The sequence below is a fragment of the Epargyreus clarus genome, unplaced genomic scaffold (assembly GCF_041222505.1).
Source record: "Epargyreus clarus isolate Ecla_fem2 unplaced genomic scaffold, WU_Ecla_fem_2.2 ptg000016l, whole genome shotgun sequence".
Lineage (NCBI taxonomy): Eukaryota > Metazoa > Arthropoda > Insecta > Lepidoptera > Hesperiidae > Epargyreus > Epargyreus clarus.
Window position 1 is genome coordinate 5121378 of NW_027332224.1, and position 23619 is coordinate 5144996.

Sequence of the window (23619 nt, forward strand, 5' to 3'; positions counted from 1 at the left end):
AGTTGCGCCCCCCCCCCCCCTCAGAGATTTAAAATCTATTAGATTTCTACCGTTTTGCGTCATTAAAAGGGACAGTCGGCAGTCCTCCCTCCACCATACTTTTGTGAGGACTAAGCTGGACCGCCTCGAAAAAGTATGTCTTCCTTACTACACCCTTTAAAACGAAACACAGCAGCGCCTAACACTGCTGTTTTTAGGCAGAAATAGATGTGGCGGTGGTGCCGCCGGAGTCGAACCACAAGCCTATCATGTCTTCAACTTATATATTAATTTAACGTTAAAACAGTCATGTATTATATTCGATACTCAAACCACAAATCTCATAAGTACATGTATTTGCACGTGGCCTGCGGTCAGCCACAGAGGGTGGTTCTAGCTACGTAAATATAATAACGTGCAAACCAAATATTTACGCTGCTATTCGTGTTAGTGTTTGATCATAATCACATTGGACAAAGTTATTTGACCTAAATTATTGTTTTAGTAATTTATTTGTGAGGGTTTAAAGTTGTGGCGTGACCCGCGTGGCAGTCACCATGCCAGTCTGACTCGCGGATTAAGATTCTTGGCGAGATACACAAGTAAATTCAGAATTTAGATCTCTGTTCCGGGTCTGGGTGTTGGTGTATTCGTTTAAGTATGTTTTCGTAGGAACCACGACACAGGGAATCCTAATGTGGGCCTGTAAGTATAGAAAGCGTCTTTTTGAAGTTGGTAGGTCGGTGACAACTGAGAAATATAACTATTACATACATACTTATTTTACTTAGAATAAAACTCAATTTAAACTTGTTACTCCTGAGTGGTAAAATGAAATGCCTAAAAAAATATACTTTACCAAAGTCAAAAAGTTGAAGCGCCTGAACATTAAAAAAGTTTTGACTAAATAAATTTTTGTGAGCGATGATACTAAGTTGTAATTATTTTTAATCAGGCGTATTTTAAGGAAATATTTATTTTAAAAAGGCTGGGAAACGCTGCACTAAGGAATAGAAGTTAATTCACTTTAGTTTAGTTCCAAAATTATAACACCTTTCAATATTTTAATATCAATAATAAGATATATTTAAGATTTTTTTAAAAAATATTGTCTTAGAAAATAAGACTGCGTAAAATGAAACAATAAACAAAGACAATAAAAATGTCACATTTCCGGTAGCCATTACGGCAAAATATTATACCGACAAATAGAGATAGCATGCCGTTACACGTGACGTCTATATAAATTATAGTCATCTATACTTTGCCGCATTGTATTACGCACACTTCACGCAAGTTGCTTGACTATCGTCACGTCATTGCCATTCGAATTGTGAAATACGAAGTTCGCGCTGCGCAATTAGCTCTCGTTCGTCAACGGTTTGACCGTGTTTTTGTTTGAAAGTTTCTACAAGGCTTAATTACGATTTACCAAGATGACGAAGTTAATACAACAGTTAAACTTTAGTAGTAGTAATTACTACGACGTTGCTGGCATCGAACCCCCTTCTTCTAAGCCGAAGAACTTCATGTAAGTATTGTACTTCGCTGAATCCCTTTGTTTTCGTTGCGTAATCACGCGCATGCTTTAAAAAGTGGGTAATTGAATATTTTTTTCGTAATTCTCCGTATTGATTTGCATGAATCACTGCAAATGGATTATCATACGTCATCACTTTATACTTTTAAAATAGATCTGCGCGTCATTTAACTAAACTCTGGTAAGTGGTAACAGATTATAAATGTCGAGTAAACTTTCTATTACAGGGCTTTATATTCTGTACATCCATAACACGTTTATGAAAAATGTATACTCGATTCGTCCAAAAAATACATCTCCCAATTCTGCAATGTCTTTTAGCTATGAACAGAGGCCTATGCCTCAATAATTGGTCTATTCACAATAATTACCCTATATATGCCCACATTACCCACTTGTCGGGCATATGTAGTCGTAAGGCAGGTAGAAGTAGTAAGGCAGTCTGCTAATGGTAAACTAACTTGATTGTTAGCAATCCCTGCTTACTTCTATTTCTACCTTTAAAAAAGTAGCTTAGAGATAACCCAGGAAATAAGCAGTAGTATGTTCCTACAAAAGTTAAAAAGTAATACACAATTGTTATTAATTTAGTCTGCAGAAGGTTTTTTTTTATTATATAGGAGTAGCAGACTAGCATGCAGCCACCTGATGGTAAGTGGCTACTGCCGCTTATGGGCATCTGTAATCAACCCCAGATAGGATTAGATATTCCTACCTGAGGTCAGCCCCAGATGCGCTGCTACCCCTGAGGACTAAGCTGAAACGCCTCGGAAAAGTCTTTCTCCCTGACCACACCCTTAAAACCGGAACACAGCAGCGCTTAACACTGCTGTTATTAGGTAAAAAGACTCGTGGCGGTGGTGCTGCCGGAGTCGAACCACAAAGGGTTCTACCACCTTCATGCTCATTTTCCACTTGTGTAATAAATCTAGCATAGCAACAAGATCTTAACAATAATATCAATAGAAATAGGTCAGCATTTATATGTTAAACATTAGTAAAGGTTATCATTTTAGGGTTATCAATTTGTTATACATAGACATATTTATTACCACATAGATAAAGTATGAATCATATTATGTTACAACATATGATGAAACTTTAAAATCTACGATAATTGCCCAATGTACATGGTCATTGGTTGAACTACAATTTTTCTTTGAAGGTATCCAACTGAAGACGTGCATCCATATAAAACGCCATAAAAACTTGTTAAAATATAAAGTGCATTGCTCATATGACTCGGAAATTTGGAAAAAACATGACCATCTTACTTCTCAGAAGTAGCTATGCCCTTGTATATATGAGGCTGTCAGAACCAGAGTAGCCTAACTACAAAAAACGATTTACAATATGGAGAAAAGTAAAAGTGTATAGTCCGGCCTGAAGTTGTTGCGAGGAGGTGTAGTCATACAATTTACTATGGCGACGCGTTTCATTTCTATATTCTGAGCGGACTAGCAGTTTTAGGCGGACTATACATTTTTAAATAACGAAAATATAGATAGGTCAAAAATCATTAAAATGCAGTTAGGCCACTCTGGTTCTAGCAACCTCATATGTGGTCAACTACAGATGCTGTGGTTATAACTTCCTATCCGGTGGACTGCATCCTCAAGTAGATGAAACCATATAAAGCAATAATATGGGTAAATCGTATATATAAAATTCTCTTGTCACGATGTTAGAACCGTACTCTATGAAACGGCTTTACCAATTTTCACCAAATTTTATATGCATATTCAGTCATCATCGTCATCATCATCATCAATAACCCATTACTGTAACACTACTGGGCACGGGTCTCCTCATATTGAAAAGGATTAGGCCATAGTCCACAGCGCTGGCCAAGTGCATATTGGTAGACTTCACATACCTTTGAGATTTTTTTTTTATAAATATCTCTGGTATGCAGGTTTCTTCACGATGTTTTCCTTCACTGTTTAGCAAGTGATAATTAATGTTCATATTCAGTAGGTCTGAGAATCAGCTACTCTCTATTTTTCATACCCCTAAGTGATAAGGTTGTTCACCCTTAACAGTTTTTTATTTATATGACAACACAATGTTTGCCGGGTCAGCTAGTAATATATGTATTTTATAGCATTTCATTAATTAAAACGACATAAAACGAAATGAAGGATTTTATTTTAAAAATTACTTCAAATTACATAATTATGATAGGAACTCAATTATATAAACATAACACCCATGTCACTCCTAAAATTTAAACGAATTGAACAACACCTCATGTCCATTAACCTCAAATCCATAACCGTTTTGGCTGCAGGACGTTTCAAAGAATGAGATGTACCTACATAATATACTCGAAAACAGTATTCCCCACAGTTGGATAAAAAAATAAAGGAACTGTATGTAACATTTTATTTTACATACTTCTATACAGTCCCAATTCACTGTATTTACAGATACTAAATATGTTAAATAGATCCCTCTATCTACAGTCAGTATAAAAGACACATTATTGACTTGCGTAACGTCATGGTGTCAATCAATAAGTAATTTTCTTCAATCAGTACCAATCAAATAGGTACCTCTTGATAACACCATTCTATACTGTTCGCAAGGTTAATAATTATACTTTAAAAAACTAAAAACCATGCTAAAATCGCATAAGGAAAATCGTTAATTCTAATTCCTGACGATCCGAATGAGGCAAATGGGATGAAATTATTAAAATCTTGTATTATCATTGGTTCTTCATAAGTGTTTAAAATTTTTAATTAATCGGACCATTCTAAATGGGTAAAAATTGAGTTCAAAGATTCCGTTACATACATACATACAGGTCAAGCTAATAAAAGCATAGTAGAAATATGTATGGTTTTATAATATTGAAGTAGCAGCAGACAAGCATGCAGTCATGGTAAGTTGATACTGCCAATGGATATTGGTAATCAACCCCGGATAAGAATGCTAGCTACGCTTGATCACATGTCTTGTTACCCCAGAACGCTATGTTGAAATGACTCGGATAAGTATGTCTTTCTTACCATGCTCTTCAAAGAAGAACACAGCAGAGCTTAACACTGCTGTTAAACAGAATTAAGTGTGACGGTTGTGCTTTTAGGGACAAACTACAAGAGTTTTACCACCTTTATGTATGTACGCATTTATTTATTCATTGTTCATTATCATTACACCTATAATGGTTGTAGTAGAATTTATATAATTGTTTCATTCCCTTTTATATTATCTGTATTGTTTTATATTTCATCTATGATTGTTATTTTATTATAATAGTGTTGAGTTGTAAACAGCCTTGTCATGATATATTTCAGTTGCTAAATAAATACGTTAAATATTGCTTTCTAATCTTTTCGTGATTATGACCCAATCATTGTTTGTTCCACAACATTATTAATATTTGAATGAAGGTGGTAGAATCCTTGTGGTTTAACTCCAGAACTACTACCACATTCATTTTAGCCTTATAACATCATTGTTAAGTGCTGCTCTGTTCCAATTTGAAAGGTGTGGTAAGGGAGACATACTTATTTCTTATCCATGGTGGTCCAACTCCAACTTAGTCCTCAGAGATTGCAATGTGTCTGTGACCAACCTCAGGTAGGACTCTGATTTATTTTGGGGTTGATTACAGATGCCCACGGCTCACAGTTGCTTACCATCAGGTGGACTGAATGTTCATATGTTCATTTTCTAATTCTATAAAACTTGGTGAATGTTTTAAAATCTACAGGAAGCTCATACAACTAAGGTAGTTTTTCCCCACTATTAGATTTTCCATAGGAAATACTGACCAATTTTGAACTAAAGTTTTGTTTCTTTACACTTGAAGGATAGATAGTAGGTATTATTATGTGCATATATTTAGTTTGTTGCTTCCATTTTTTCTTTTTTAAACACCTACATAGATCTTACCTATACAAGTAAAATATTGTATGTTGTTGTATGTATAATGTTACACACATTAATGAGTGTCAATGTGTGAAGGTCAGTTTAATATACTAGTGGTGTTTAGGGTTGCCAGTAGTTTCAGATTTTTTTTGTCAACATCATTTTCATTCTGTCAATTTTGTTTAAAACCCTTTCATACACAGACCTACTGTGTAAGAAAGGTTTTATAAATATTCTGAAACATTCCAAACACATATTTGTGTTTAAAACTAACACAATTTTGGGAAAATTGATTCCTAGAAATGGACTGCTATTTATTTATTATTATATTTTTATCAAAGGTTTGTAAGTATAGGTATAGAGTATAGAGTATAGACCTCAGATGTTGTTGTATATTTTTTTATTTTTATCAGTGTCCTAAAAAATTAGCACCAAATTAAAAATATAAATCTATATTTAACCAAGATATTATTAAAATTACCTATTGTTTATTTTATATTGGTTCTAATGACATTTTGTTTTTTTTTCAAAATGTCAAACGTTTCGTAACTTTGACAGCCCTACCCTACGCGGTTACTTGTTAAAGTAGATAGAAATGTAAATGTATACTTCGATGCCAATCTAGAAACTTCTCTGAACGTATTCAAACCTCTTGCAATGTTTTATGTAATCGCTAACTGTGCTTTGCGGTTTTACCCATGTATAAAATGTTTAGAGAACTTTATTCTCAGACACTTTGTCACTTTTATGAGAACTTAATTAAACGATAAAATATATATCACTAATTCATAGAAGTAGGTTATATATTAGTTACTTAGTACCCATCCAACGCATTTATTAACTAAATAGTCAATAGTTTGATTTAATATTCGACTATATTTTCTTACACGTTGAATGGATGTAATTTATTTTATGAGGTTTGGACTACCGATCATTTATATTCTTAGCTAAGTGTATATACTCAAGAGATGTGTGATTTTACTCAGTAGATACTCATGGGTTTATTGTGCGGAACCATAATTATTTTATTAAGTAAAAGTAGCCTATGTTTCTCTTTATAACATCAGCTAACTGCCAGTGCCAGATTCCCGTCAAAATCGGCGCAACCCTTTTGGAAATCAGTTGGAACAAACAGACAGACATAAATTTTATATTTTTTTGTTATTAGTATCATATTTACTTTCATACGCGTTACAATACACACAGACACGACAATTTTATTTATTTTTAATGATTATAGTCGTTAAATATTTTGTCGTGACTTAGATAACATGTAAGTACTAAATATGGCTATAAACATCTTAAACAATATGTATTTGGTTACTGATAATATGATGATATAGGTGCTGTACAGTTTTAGTAACTTTATCCTCTGGGTCTCCCTCGATTTCATTCTAAAGTTTTTGCAATGAAAATCTGAATAATTTAATACTCTCTTTAAAAGACATAAATCGTTCATATTTTCCTATTTATTTTCATGTAGGAGACTGATCAAATGATTCTAACATTATTTTTACATCTTAAAAGGTACCACCACACTCATTTCTAGCGTAAAACACTGTGTCCTGGAAGGGTCTGAATATCAGCTGATTTATATGAGGCGATCATCTTAGTCCTTACGTGAAAACACCATTTGTAATCAACTTCAAGTAGAACCTGTTTATATGGAGTTGGTTACAGATGTCCATAGCAGCGACCGCTTTTTTTTTATATTTGAACCTGACGATAAAGCAGACGTGCTACCTGATGGAAAGTAGTCAACGTCGCCTATGGACATTTGCAACACCAGAGGAGTCGCCAATGCATCGCCGGCTTTGAAGGAGAGCTCTTTTTGCACCTTTTTTGAATAGCCCCATGTCATAGCGCTCCGGGAATACCTCGGAAGGAAGTTCATTCCACATCTTGCACGTCCGTGGCAAGAACGTCCGCGCATATCGACCATCAGGTGGCTCGTATGCTACTGTAGTTTGATACAAGAATGTAATTTTCGAAGTCAAAAATACCATATTTCTGTCTAGTAAATTCCTCTGTCTTCAACTGGAATTCCAATTTAATCCTATTGAAATAAAATTCCCGTTAAAAAGTATTGGAAAACTAAAAGGAAAGATAACGGTGGAGTCAAATTATAGCAGTTAACGAAAGTAACTTTGTAACTTTATCTGTTCCGCTTTCACGGTTAAACCACTGGACTAAACTTGATGTAATTTTATATGGAGATACTTTAAACCCTGTAGAAGTATATAGGATTATTATTTAAAAAGAAACTTGATTGGTTTTATAATAACTGGGATAGCTAAACGTGTTCCGAAGCGCTGTTTTGCAAACCAAATATCGGTTGATAACATCTTGCTAGGCTGCTAGAAATTGTCAAATTGTGATCTTTAGTAGCCAGGAAATCGGGTGCGATCGCAGCCTTATTAACACGCTTTTATTAGCTTGGGTTGTATGTATGTATGTACGTAACAGTAACGGAATCTTTGAACCCGATTTCTATCCACTTTGAACGTTCAGTTTAATTCAAAATTTTGAAAAATTATCAAAAACCGATGACAATACACGATTTTAATAATTTTGTACCATTGTCCTTATCAACATCATCCGTCCAGGATTAACGATTTTCGAGGCGAGAGAAAGCGCCTTAGGGAGAGTTCAGGCAAAGTTACTAGATTGATTTTTGGCTTTGGAAAATAATAATGTTATTTCCCTATAACTCAAATGTACTGAAACATATCTATAATACCATCTTGTAGAATGATTTTTAGGATTCCGGACTATATTAGATCGATTACTTAAGCCGCTGTACGTGGTTCGTATCACGTAACCAAAGATACTCCTATTAAATAGTGTATAGCATGATTATGCAGACATTGTCAAGATTTTCATACTAAAAGAAATACATATTTCGCTTCAGACTGGCACCATTTCGAACTGAGTGACGTTTGAGATATATTCAAAAACAAGTTATTACCAATTGGTAATAACTCGTCGATGACACTTTTCCTCTTCTAGTCTGATTTTTGAACGCTATTAATATAAAGTTAAACAAGGATATGCTTAATAAGTTATAGTCTCCGCCAAACTGCTAGTCCGCTTTGAAATTGTTGCGAGCAGGTGTAGTCATACAATTTGCTATGGCGACGCAATTCGTTTCTATATTCAGAACGGACTAGCTGTTTTACGCGGACTATATAAGACATAAGTATCGGCTTATAGTAATTAGTTGAGATTTATGTTGTCAAATAAAAAACAAATTTATCAATGTATGTTTGTGTATTAAAAAAAATGTCGCCTGATTTTAAAGCTGTTTATGGTATTTATACTTTGATATCTCGTAAGTAATATAATGAAGATTAATTTGTTTGTTGTTCAGTACAAAATAAGGTAATAATATGCGTATTTATTTACATGATATCAAACGTTATAAGGATAAGTGGCAAAGTGCGAGTAGGGCTTACGTATCGAGGATAACGTACTTACTTACACAAATTTTAATTGCATTTTTGTTTTGTATTTCAAAAAATATGTGTATACCTAACATTTGGTTTGGCATTCTTCCAAAAGTGTTTTTTAATAAACGAGAAAACAGGAATAGAAACAAAAATCCGACTACTTAAAAGTGTGGTTGAAATCCAAAAAAATAAAAAAAATCCAAAAACACCTCATGTTAATTAAAATTCTATAAAACCCTTTGGGCTGCAGGGTATCACCATATTTTTCCGCAAGTCTATAAAGGTTGCTTAAGGGTTAATTCTTAAAAGCCACGAAGTCCAATACGATGCATATGAAGGTAGCAATTTGGTAGCAACTATTTATTACAAAAAAAAACTCCATTCATTTGCGCAGCCTCTTCTCACTGGATAGGTGACCGGCGATCCTGATGTCAGAATGGCCGGTCACGTTAAAAAGTAGTTTTTTTTTACACGCTTTTTATTAGCTTCACTTGTATGTTTGTTTGTATGTTTGTAACCGACTTCTTTGGGCGCGATTTTGACCCACTTTAAACGGCCAGATTTCGTTCAAACTTTGTAGGTTTATTTCACAATTATACTATTTACTGTTCCTTAATTGATTCCTAGATTCATTTAGATTTTCTACTTTTTAGTTAATTTTATCATAAAAGCGTGTTTTTTAGTTTTTTGAACTATATTTATTTAATCGAAGGTAGCGACTATATAACGATTAGTAGCAACTAGGTAGCAACATTTAGTAATTACAAATAGTAGTGACCGGCCGTTCTGGTCACGACCTTATAGATAGTTACTTAAATAGTATAAACTAAACTGTGTACTTACAAATCAGAAAACTACGCACGCAATTTGCGAAGGTATTTTTTCGTACCAAAATATATCATCGCCACACTGCTGCGTACAAAAATAGGTGTAGGTGTGGCAGCGCCATAACAAAGCACGTGGTTATCTGTTATTGTCTATGCCTACTACATCGTTCTGACATTGGCAGGAACGTGTCTATTTGAATTTCAAAATAGAATTCGTTGAAAATGTAAAAAGATTTATTTTATTATCGCGTAAACATTGTGGATGGAATTTTCCTTGTTTGTTTTTTACGCCCACTGTTCTATTCCACTTGACACACATTTCTAGTGTGAGTACTTTTAAAATCAAGTGCCTGAATATGATGGTAGCCTGGTACTTTTTAATCGGGGTTTTTGTTTGAAACTAACTTTTGTCTGTGTTTTTTGGTTATGGTTTGTCTGAAAATCCTCTGCATAAGGAAATGGAATATATTTTAGGAATATTTGTGGTCCAAAATATGATATTAACAAGTTTAACAACACACACACACACACACACACACACACACACACACACGCACACACACACACGCACGCACGCACACGTAGTAAGTGAAGAAAATTTGTAATTTTAAATAAATAATATTTGTATTAATTATGCTATGGAAGAGCGGGGCTTCCTGTTGATGAACTATATTGATACAAATTATTTTCAATTATTTATTATTTTCATATTGACCAAAATGAGGTCACCGACCGATTGGGTGTATTTTCGGCGCAAACTCAATAAGGTCGAATAGTATTCTGGCATTCCATTATCTGACCACAATCCCGGATCTATCCGAGATTATTTGTAGACATAACAAAATACAGGGATTAGAAAAAAACGAAATCGAATTCTCTAGACTTGCTAAGCAAGAGCATACTGTATTTGAAGACATTTCGGTACTTATTTTATCTTTCCATTTATGTTAGAATTTGTCCTTTAAAGGAAGCCAGGTGACCTGAACTAAGCTATACGAAATAATTTATTTTTAATATTTGTTTTTATACCCGCCATCGTTATATACCTATTACCTACATACCCCATACTAAAAATTTCAAGTGTCCATCTATTACGGTTTAAGAGATACAGATAGCCCTGTGACACACGGACACAGGCGGAGAACAGGGTTCCGTTTTTATCCTTTGTGTATGGAACACCAAAAAGGCCATAAGGCGACCTAAACTAAGCTTCACAACGAAACCGAGTTAATTTATTAGTCACAATGACGCTGAATACAATTTGGCAAACAATCCCACCGACTCGATGGAAATACAACATTTTAAACATCGAACCACGCCCCGTCGGGCACAGACGAAAATAAATGTAAATATTTTGCGCGCGAATACGTGCGCGATTGTTTATTTGGGTCTTATCTGCCATATTTTATCTGTACGACAGTTTATCGGCTGTTATCTGTGCCGTCTGTCTTTGACAGATTAAGGTTTGTTTGATTATGGTATTTTAATTGAATTGTTTACTTCGTGTGTATTAGGTACTATGATAGATATGTGGTATGTTACGCAAGTCCAGCTAGACTTTGTACATTATAGTACGTTGTGCAATAGTTTTCGAAATAAAACGAAGTTAACTTTAAATTGTATCTGCATACAAATGTGTATGTGTAATTTAAAATTAGTGCGTTTTCCAACGACAGCGAAATAACACCTAATTTAAGAAATATTATGACAAATAGAAATGTGATATTAAAGAATCTATTTTTACGCTCCATAAATGAATATGAATATGATGATTCGCTCTGTATAGTTCGCGCCAAACTGCTAGTCCGCTCTGAAGTTGTTGCAAGCCTTGCTATGGCGACGCGATTCATTGCTATATTCAGAGCGGACTAGCAGTTTCACGCGGACTATACCATGAATACACAAAATATAAACGGAACCATACACCACAAAACTAGTCACTAAAATATAACTCCATATGTGCATAGGTACTAGATAAAAAATACATACAATCAAAGAGTACCTCCTCTTTCGAAGTCTGAAAAAAAAAACAAATACATCATACAAGGGCAATTCTAAATTCAAAATTTATTTCCTAGTACAAACGAGCGCTTAAATTCTACAAAGCTTTTCAAGGTCTATTTTATTGGTATTCTATTTAACCACTACCTACGCGGCTTTCAAAGAATCACTTTCGCTGACAGTTGCATTTTGCGCGCGCAGACGCCATATTGTAACTGTGACGTCACCTGACGGATGGCGGTCAGCTGACGTGTAGAAATGTAAACATGTTTTTTTATACTTTTGATGATACTTCATTGGGTTGCGAGGCAAGAGGGTAAAACGCTATTTCTATGTCTCCGTCGGTCACAGAATTCAATTACTTAAATCGTAATAGATGACACTAGAAAATCCGGAGGGTTGCTACAGGCTACCTTAAAAACAAAAGCTAAAAGCTAAAAGTTAAAACAAAAAACCGTTCCCAAATATTCAAGTTCAAAAAACTAAAAAAACAAGCTTTTATGATAAAATCAACTAAAAAGTAGAAAATAATTTTCAATCTAGGAATCAATTAAGGAACAGTAAATTGTATAATCGTGGATACGAACGATGAACGAATGACGAACGAAATGACGACGTGAAACGATATTTTTACGCACTTTTTCTTCGATTACTTGTTTTTGCACCACTGAACTGCACATATCGGTATTTTTCCGCGTAAATTACACCATGACAGTCAATAAATGATTGACGGAATTGTCAGCCGTTTAATAGCTTCCTTCAATTACAAGGCGGTGAGATATCTATACTTATCTATGTACGAGTAATACATAGACACTTCTGTAACAACAAATACTAAAAATAAAAGAGGACATTTAGTGGTATGGCACCGGCTTGAAATAATTATTTTAAACTTTGGTTTTATGCTTTTCCTCTGGTTTGAAGGTGTTAGTGTTAGTTATGACGTGCGGTCGGCTCTGAAGTTGTTGCGAGCAGGTGTAGTTATACAATTTGCGATGGCGACGTCATTCAGAGCGGACTAGCAGTTTTACGCGGACTATACCTTATATATAGTTATGTAAATGAGTATATACATTATGAAGTCAATTATCTTGTATTTATTTAAAGGCGAAAGTGGAGCTCTCTTTGGCTCAAAGTCAAACTCGCCAGAAACATTCATCCAATAATATGTATCACTGTCGACTAAGGAATATTTATTTTAGCTCACAATGTAGCGAAAGTATATAGGGATTTGGCAATGTTATGTAAACACGTCGCGTCGAAACGGCTAGGTTTATTTCTAGGTTCAAAATATTATTATGACGCACGTTTTTTGCTGTATATGGATAGAGATTAGTTCTTTTTTAGGGTTCCGTACGCATAAAGTAAAAACGGAACCCATTACTAAGCCACCGCTATTTGTCTGATACATTTGAAGGTGGTAGAACCCTTTGTGGTACGACTCCGGCGGCACCACCGCCTCACGTGTTTCTGCCTAACAACAGCAGTATTTACGCTACTGTGGTCTGGTTTGAAGGGTGTGGTAAGAGAGACATACTTTTCCGAGGCGTTCCAGCTTCGTCCTCATGGGTAGCGGCGCCTCTGTGACCGAACTCAGATGGGAATATATCCTATCAGGGCTTGATTACAGATGTCCTTGGATGGCACTAGCCACTTATCTTCAAGTGGACTGCATGCTCGTCTGCTACTCCAATGTTGTAAAAAAAAAAAAAAAAAAAGCTTGTATAAAATAAAATCAAGGTGAAAGTCGTAAGCCATTTCTCGCTATCTATTATCTATATGAATTAAGATAGGTATTTGCGAATCAAATCTATTTTAGTTTTGGCAGCCATCTCACTGTATGTTTACTTAAAAATCGCAACAGTAGCCGTCTTACCTCGGAATATTACGCACGTGTTTTCAGAAAAAAAAGTCAAAAAAATATTTAAAAACAAAAAAATAATATTATGCTGTGTGTCACATACAGCGAATTGAAATTTTTCAGAAAGGATCAGTTTAGAAATCGGTCGAGAACTGTTTTTTGAGTGTTTTTTTTGTAGATTAAAGTGTTTTTGTTTAGGAAACGTTTAAAGACCGATTTTTTTAATTTTAATTTTAGTTTTTTTTGTTATTTTATACATCAAACATTCCATTTTAATTGTGATACCAAGTGATACTGAAAACTATTTTTAGACTTAGCGCTTCTGCGTCGTTTGTTAGTTTTTCTTCTGTCAAAAAATGGTCATGAAGGTGTACAGGTGAGGGTTTTGTACCATATCCATAGATAAATATAGTCTTATAACAAAAACACTTCTTTTAATGCGAATACACTTAAGTTTTAAATAAAATATGGTAGTAGCAGACGAGCATGCAGTCTACCTGATGGTAAGTGGCTACTGCCGCCCATGGAGATCTGTCAGCAACCCTAGATAAGATAAGAATACTGCCTGAGGTCGGTCACAAATGCGTTGCTATCCCTGAGGACTAAGCTGGAACGCCTCGGAAAAGTCGTCCATGGGCGGCAGTAATCACTTACCATCAGGTGGACTGCATGCCCGTCTGCTATTCTTATATTATTATTAAAAAAATCTAACAGGCACACATATTTTATATATTTGTATAGATTATACTTCAATATAAATATTGACTCAGACACGCTGGGGTCAATAAAAGTACGTGATAACCTTTGAATATGCTAATGTTACTGTTATATTTTCCTTATGCTATAATTAAATATGCATAAAACATATGTTTACTACAACACGATATTATTACGTTGATATCAATAATTACTAGTGTAACTTGCCACTTGAACTAATATTAGAGCGAATGTGAGTTTGTTTGTTACACTTTCACGCCTTAACTACATAACTGATTGTCATGAAATTGTGTACACACGTTGTCAGGGTCTTTACTTCTCTTTATCATACCCTTTAATATAAGATCATAGATTAGTAAAGATTACTCACTCCTAACAAGAAAATGTACCCAGTTTTGAGAATTGAAATAGTTGCGTAAAAAAGTTTTGCCACGTCTCCGTGCTACAATGGCCTTAAAATATTTGAAATACTTATTTATTTATTATGTAAATTACGCAGTATTAGTTATTTATTCGTAAATTTTGTCTAAAAAAGTTTTTATTTGTCAAGAATTCAAAAAAAGAACTTACTAATAAGCCATTTGTGGCTTCATTCAATTTCAAGGCGGCGAAGTATCTTTACTAATCTATGTATAAGATACTAGCTGTGACCCGCGATTTCACACACAGCTAGTTCTAAAATATAAGTAGCCTAATTACTCCTTATTACATCAGCTACCTCCCAAAAAAAGTCCCGTCAAAATCTGTCCAGCCATTTCAGAGATTAGCCAGAACAAACAGACAGACAGACAAAAATAAAAAATAAATGTTTTTTTGGTGTATGTACCATATATTCATATGCATGTAGTAAAAAGCGGTTATAGATATGTGGCAGTATCAAATATATTTGCATAACAGACTAGTAGAGCCCGCGGCTTTAAAAAATAACATGACATAGGTGTAACTGAAAATGTCATCTGTCGAAAATTGGTCGTACCAACATAGAAACGTTCGTGGGCTCATGAACAACAACATTGCTAAAGATCATCACGTGATCAAATGCATAGTTTACGATTCTCTAAAGGACATACAGACAAACATTCATATAATTTGTGTAACAGTTTTGTAATACACGTTATAATTTTTTTAACATTTTTTTATGTAAATGGAAAGCAGAAAAAAACATGCAGCCCACCTGATTTCGCCTCATACCAACTTACCTTTTATCTTATCTTGGTGAATGCTAAATCACGCATAAATATATAAAAGATATAAATATAAATGCAATCCTTATGTAAATTGTGTTATTACACGGCTTAACTTATCTTTTCGTGCTTGTAAATATTATGACGACATTTGATAACAAACAGTATTTACAATGTAAATATCATGTTATTTAATTTAACTAACATATAATTTTATGGTTAAAAATAAATGTATAAAAATATACCTACATATACAATTTGTCTTATGTTGCTCTCGTCATCATCATCAACCCATTACTGTCCCACTGCTGGGCACGGGCCTCCTTTCAGAATGAGAAGGCCTAGGCCATAGTCTACCGCGCTGGCCAAGTGCGTATTATTAGACATCACATACCTTTGAAAACTTTTTTTAAGATTTCTCAGGTATGCAGGATTCCTACTATAATAGTATATTAAAAATGTTTTTATAATTGTTTTCAGTGACGAAGGCGCGTCTTTGAACGCGTGCGGCGGCAGCAAGCGGTCGGCCTTGTCGGCGTCCGACGCCGAGTGTTTCTCGCTGTGCCTGGGTGCCGGGCCTCTGTGGTGAGTGCTACTTGTATTGTACATACACACACACACACAAATACACACGCATGAACACACACGCAGACGCATACACACACGGACGCAGTCACACACACACACACACACACACACAGATGCATACACACTCAGACGCAGTCACACACAGACGCAGTCACACACAGACGCACACACACACAGACGCAGTCACACACTCACACATACATATGCATACACACTCAGACGCAGTCACATACATTTACTGGTAGCCAAGAAATAGGTGGAAATAGCTGATAATTGCTAAAACCTTCCCTCGTGAAGAAATACTTATCGGTGATCCCACGGAGCAACAAAGGTAGAAACGAGAGAGGCATTTGATGGTGGTACAACCATTGTGGTTCGAAGTCGGTGGCACCACCGCCACACCTATTTCCGCCTAATAACAGCAGTGTTAAACGCTGTAGCGTTGTTGTTTAAAGGGTTTGGCAGTGGAGATATACTTTTTCGACATATTACCTACAGCTCAGTGTTCAGGGGTAGCTGCCTATAAGAATCTAATCGTATCTGGGATTGATTACAGATGTCCATGGGCGGCAGTACTGACCATCAGGTGGATCGCATGCTCGTCTGCTACTCCTAAAATACACAAAAAAAAAACTCTGTACATATTTTTGGTCTAAAATTCCAGCGTCATTGACAGATCATCGTTTCGTTTTCCAGGTGGTCCTGATGTCCCTGTTCACAGCTCGGCACCGCCCGGAGGGGTGAACGGCGGGGCCGCGAGCCCCGCTACCCCGTCCACCCCAACCCACGACGACAACCATCGTGAGTACCTTACTAATATATGTATATATCATCGGCATTTTTAGGGTTCCGTCCGCCGCAACGCACGACAACAACCATCGAGAATATCACAGACATAAATATATATCATCGGCATTTTTAGGGTTCTGTACCCAAAGGGTGAGAACGGAACCCTTTTACTAAGCCTCCGCTGTCTGTCCGTTTTTCACAGGGTTCTATCTCTGGAACCGTAATACATAGATACTTAAATTTACAGAACATGTCTAATGTTGGTCGCTATAACAGCCAATACTAAATTTTTCTTTTTTAATAATTGGGGCTCGCCATACAAGGAACCGTTTATTTGACCAATTATTGTGTTCTATCACCACTAGAAACTTTTTGTAATATAGGAGTAGCAGACATACAGTCCACCTGATGGTAAGTGGCTACTGCCGCCCATGGACATCTGTAAACAACCCCAGATAGGATTAGATATTCCCACCGAGGTCGGCCACAGATGCGCCGCTAACCCTGAGGACTGAGCTGGAACGACTCGGAAAAGTCTGTCTCCTTTACCACACCCTTTAAACCGGAACACAGCAGCGCCTAACACTGCTGTTATTAGGTAAATAATTGAATGTGTTAAATGTTTGTCTTCCCCCAGGCGACTTGTTGAGCGCCCTGCTATGGTCGAGCGCCAGCTCGCTGAGCAGTGCGGACGGCTCGCCCGTCGACCACGCTCACCCCACACAGGACCTGGCGAGGAGGGAGGCGGTGTGTATATCCTACGTTGTATTGTGTACACTCGGGCGTGTTTTATTACTTTGTATTGTGTACACTCGGGCGACTTGTTGAGCGCATGGTATGTCTCTGTATGTGGAGTGGGTAAACTCGGGCATGTTTTGAGTCGCTCGTGTGTATAAACATGCTGTGTACGCCCGACCTAGCGAGGAAGACCGCTGCATGTATGTATTAAGAAAAAAAGTATCTCGGGCACGTTTTGATCGGGCTTTGGTGATTAATGTGTAAAGTCGGGCATGTTTCAATCTGGTAGGGATTGAGCCGAATAAAGCTGCAATCTGAGAGAACCTAGCCCAGAAGGGGATATGTATCTAGTTATGCTTAAGCTGGAGCATGTTTTAAGTCACTCGGCTTTAAACGGTATATATTGTTGTGTTATGTGTGTAAACTCGGGCGTGTTTCAATCTGGTAAGGATAAAGCCGAATAAAGCAGCTGTCTAAGCGCAACCTAGTGGAGAAGACAGTCGTATGTGTGTATTAAGAAAGAAATAACAGTTTTCGTTTAGTGTTGTGCAAACTAGACCTCGTTTTAAGTCATTCGGATGTAAATTACGCCGTGTAAAGCTCCATTCTACGCATGACCTATCAAAGAGGCAAGTTATATGTGACCTTAAGTGTCGTGTGAAGTCGGGCGTGTTTTAATTTACTCTGGTGTGGATTAAACCGAATAAAGCATTTTACCATTTGCCCAAATCTAATCTAATAAAGTATTTCCGTATAATTACTAATAATAATTAAATAGTTGACTAGTACTAATAGCATTAGTAAGTAGTTACTAGTATATTAATAATACTAATAGCGTATCCATTATAATTTGCAGATCATCGAGAAGATCCTGGCACGTAAGGACCGCGACCCAACCAAGATCAACTTCAAGGTGTACCTCACCGAACAGAACTACACGCGCTGGGAATGCGTGAGTGTTTGCTTTTTATATTGAAGGTGTTAGAGCCCTTCGTGGTTCGACTCCTACGGCACCACTGTCACACCTATTTCTGCCTAACAACAGCAGTGTTAAGCGCTGCTGTGTTCTGGGTTGGAGGGTTGAAGAAACACCCTTGAACCCAGAACACAGCAGCGTTTAACACTGCTGTTATATGCTGTAAATAAGTGTGACGGTAGTGCCACCAGAATCGAATTACAAAGGATTCTACCACCTTCGAAACTGACTGCGTGCTTGTTTGTTATTTCATTAAAATATAACTATCATTCTTTACTTCGTCGTCAACCCATTACTGTCCCACTGCTGGGCACGGTTCACCTCTTAGAATGAGAAGGATTAGGCCATAGTCCACATCGCTGGCCAAATGCGTATTGGTAGAAAACCTTTGAGATTTATATAAATATCTCATGTGTGCATGTTTCCTCACGATGTTTTTCTTCACCGTTTTAAGCTTGTGATAATTAAGTTTTAATACGCACAAAACTTTGAAAAAATCAGAGGCGTGCCTGGGATTTGAACCTCGGACCCCTCGTTCGAGAGGCCGAGTTTTTAGAGCTTTTACTTATGTCCATGTAACTAATTTGTATCAAAATGTATCAGTGATAAAATATGTTTACAATATTGTATTATGATAATATTATAATTACGATAGAGTAATTGGGACAATGACTCTTTGATGGGTTGACACTCTTATCACACCAGATGTTATCTGGTTGAACTGTGTATATTAATGATGTGCCGAGTCGGCCATTTTTGGTATTCGAGTACTTTAGTACTCATATAAAAAAGAATCGAGTCAGTATTCGAGTCCAAAGTATTCATAAAGTACTCGAGTACTTTGCACAACATACAGTCCAATAGCACGGAAGAGCAAAAAAAAAAAACGCCACTCACTACACAAAATTAAACAACTTTTTACTTGTACGAGTAGTAGTTGTAGTGTACGAGTATCGTCGGTATTCGAGTATTACTGGTACTCGAGTATCACTATTGGTACTCGAGTATGCGAGTTTATGTAAGTACTCGAGTACTGACTCGAGTCGACCTGACTCAGCACATCTCTAGTGTATGTATAAGATTATATATAGTTAGGATAAAACTACTGTACAACAGTCTAGTATTAGCATATTGTTTTGTTTATAAAATTGAAGTACGAGTGTGTGGTCCATCTCATGGTAATTCGCGGTGTAAGAGTCAGATGAACGTATCTACATTTTGTCAATTTTACAGGAGAGCGAAAATAATGCAACAATTCGCCATTTCTAACTTTTCCAGCTCGTTAAGAGATAATATCCAGAGATATTGTGATGATACAGCGATGATATTGTGGACATACAATAATCTATGATTAAAATCGTATTTTTTGCAAATACGTTCTTATAGGTCTATCAGTTAACATGATAATTAAAACAAATTTAACGTTACGCATAATACGTTAATCTGGTTCAATCGAAAGTGGGTCTTAAGTTATTTCTTCTTCTTGTAACTTGTGAAATATTGAATATAGCGTTACGTCGTTGTGCCATTTCATAAAGAACTACATTGTAAACCATTTTGTAAAAAAAAAAAATATTTTTTTTTATTTTTTGTAGATATGTTTATCTGACTCTTACACCGCGAATTAGTCACTACTGTATGGATATCTTTAACCAATTCTAACGTAGATAAGTATGTATCCCTTACCACACTCCTCAAATTAGAACACAACAGCGCTTAAAACTGCGGCTATTACGCAGAAACAGGTGGTGGTGTTAGAACCATAACATCCGGTTAAAAATACTTAACTGAAAAATGAAAAAAAAAAGGTTTAGTATAATGAAATTCATATAATATGAAAATACAAAAGAATAATATGTAATATTCAATTCTTATTTTAAATATATCAATTTCATTATAATAGTACTTATTTTTTACCTATTCATTTTATTCTTTACTAGCTGACCCGGCAAACTTTGTACCTCCTCAAAATCTATTTATCAAATATATTTCATATCATATAACATATAGCCAATGTTACTCGTGGATTATGTAGCTTTCGAATGGTGAAAGAATTTTTAAAATCGGTCCAGTACTTTTTACCCGACTGCCAAGGAAGGGTTATGTTTTTCGCGCGTATCTTGTATGTTTGTCTTTCTTTATTTGATCCGATCTAACAAACGGCTGGATGAATTTCAACAGTTAAGGTGTCATTATATTTGTCTCCATGACCCGAGTGTCCTTAGATAGGTGTTAGTAAAAAAAAAAACAAAATGGCGGATTTTTGGCGCGAAATAGTAACACATTAAAAAGAAAAGTTAACCGAACCTATCGAGTAGGGTATCAAATGAAAGGAAATTAAACAGAGATTATAAAAACATATTTGTATATATATAAAACAGCAAGGTGACTGACTGACCGACTAACTAAATGACTTTTTCATTTTTCAGAAATCAACGTATAGCCTAAACCAAGGACCTTACACTTCTGAAATTTTGCACATAGGTTCTCTATATAGCGTGAATAAGTACTAAGAAAGGCCTTTTGGAAATTCTACCCTAAAGAGGGTAAAATAGGGGAAAACCGTTTTTTTGAAATCCTTTAATTTTGAATCAACTACTATAAAATTTTGTATTTGGCTTTCTGAATAGGAACAAGGACGTACTTATTTATCGCCCTCCGAAAAATCAACCCCGTAGAGGGTAAAATAAGGGTTTAAAGTTCATTTGAACAATCGTCAATTTTGAAGCAAACACTATGAAATTTTGCATCAGGCTTGTTAGATAAAAATAATGAAATTCTATCTCTAACGAGGTAAAATAATGACCGAAACTTTGATTTACTGAAGTTATATATTTTACAGACCGTAAATGGTGGATTTTTTTGCGAAATACGAGTAATAACACGTTTTAAAAAAAAAATACCAAACCTATCGAGTAGGATGTCAAAATAGAGAAAATTAAGAGGAGATTACAGGAATTAAGAGGAGACACATACATTACATAATATATCTTATATATAAAATTCTCGTGTTAGTTACCGTACTCCTCCGAAACGGCTTCACCGATTTTCACCTAATTTTATATACATATTCAGTAGGTCTAAGAATCGGCCACTATCTATATTTTTTACCCCTAAGTGATAAGGGTTGTTCACCCTTAACATTTTTTTATTTATTTGGCAACACAACGTTTGCCGGGTCAGCTAGTACATATATATTCGTATTTACACATCAAGATGACTGTCTGACTAAATGAGTGAGTTGCTGTACCAGAGATCAACGCAAAGCTGAACCGCTGGGAAACCGCTGAACTTAAGCGTGCTGGAATTTTACACATTTTTAGCTTCTTTATATAGCGTAAATGATCACAACGAGGATAAAATAGGATAATATTGTTTGAACATTTTTTGTTTTTGAAGCAGACACCTACTATGAAACTTTGTATGTGGCTTTCTGGATAAAAATAACGAAATGCCTATTTCACTACTTTTGGAAATTCTACTTCAGCCTTTTTGGCGCAGTCGGGTTTTTGATTTTTTTAATTAATTACTTGTTGAGCCTATTCATTACAATCAAACAAACAAAGTTTTCCTCTTTATAATATTAGTATAGATAAGCAATTGAGTTTTTTGTTTTTGTAATAATATATTTATGTTATGTCCACCGCACAGCAGTAACTTTCAATGATGTTTTACGATCACTAATACAATTGTATCTATATTCGCAGGTGTTGAAAGGTGACATAATGTATCTGCGTTTGCCAGACTCCCTCGCGGCGGGCAGTAAGGAGGCCTTCATGTTCTTGCTCGACTTCGCCGAGGAACGTTTACGTTGTACACAGTGAGTGTTGCTAGTTGAATTTATGGTTAAATACGACCGTTACTCATAATCGATCTATCCAAGGTTTTGTCTGCCAAATATCGATTTTTGACATTTACTTCACATAAGAAAATGTAGTAAACATTTTCTTCGATTGATCTTTGGTAGGATAAATTGGATAGATTCATTATTAACAATGGACGATAGAAGTAGCAGAAGAGCAGTCCACCTGATGTGATAAGTGGCTATTGTCGCCTATAGACATTTGTAATCAATTCCAGATAAGAGACTACCAAAGTCGGATTCAAATGCGTAGTTATATTCCGCGCCAAATTTCTAGTCCTCTGTGAAGTTGTTGCGCGCAGGCGTAGTCAGAGACTCAATTGAGTCGACATAACTACACGCATATACTCCGTAGCTACATATGGGCACACTGACGCAGCTATGTGCCCGTGGACGAAAGCGGGCAGCGGAGGCTACCGGGAGGTCCCACGCTGGATTCGTCCCGATGATATCTACAATTTGCTATTGCGACGCGACTCGTTTCAATGTTCAGAGCGGACTAGCAGTTTGGCGCGGCCTCTACCGCTCTGTACACGAATCGTCGAATAATAAAAGCGATTTATCAACCCTATGTCTCCCTTCCAGCTGGATAGTGTGCGTGAACAAGTCACGTGAGGACCGCGTGACCGTGCTCCGCACCTTCATGTTCCTCGGCTTCCAGATACTAGCGCCGCACTCGCCCCTAGCGGCCGAGATCGACAACCCCGACTACATCCTGATGCACTACAACTATAACTAGTGAGTGGTGGGGCGTGGTGAAGCGTGGCCGGGGCTTTGGTCTGTGTGTTGCTATATGATATATAGGAATATTTGCCGGAAAGTCGGGAAATTTTGGATGATTTGTGGAAGTGAAAGAAATTTCGTAATTTATTGGTGTTTTTTTTCTGTTGTAGAAAAAATGTACGACATCATTAGTATGACATTATAATGAAAAATGCAAATTAATTGTTTTTTCTTTCAATATTTGAAGTAAATACAATGCCAGATTTAAAAATAAAAATTATATCTAAAGGTTTTTTATATTAAGCTGCAATACTAAGTGCAAGACGAAGTAAATTAGACAAGAAGATACAAATGTATGTAATGACATGTATTTTTTTTAATATACATATAATTTGTATTACAACTCGAATGCCAACAAAACACACATTTGACCGTTGCTAATTAGTGTTGAGAGCTTTTTTATTTTTTGTAGTTTACCACAAAGTTTCAAATTGGATTTAACATCA

The 23619-nt window shown here is 36.0% G+C and overlaps 1 protein-coding gene across 1 annotated transcript; it reads left to right on the top strand.

Annotated features, from left to right (window-relative positions):
• The first annotated feature begins 1247 nt into the window (after positions 1-1247).
• Positions 1248-23291, top strand: Oda (Ornithine decarboxylase antizyme). The gene is given in 8 exon segments (XM_073081371.1): positions 1248-1510; positions 15918-16022; positions 16722-16728; positions 16730-16826; positions 17452-17561; positions 18409-18504; positions 22236-22348; positions 22976-23291. Coding segments are annotated over 8 exon segments (777 nt in total). The 5' UTR covers positions 1248-1415; the 3' UTR covers positions 23130-23291.
• The last annotated feature ends 328 nt before the right edge of the window (positions 23292-23619 follow it).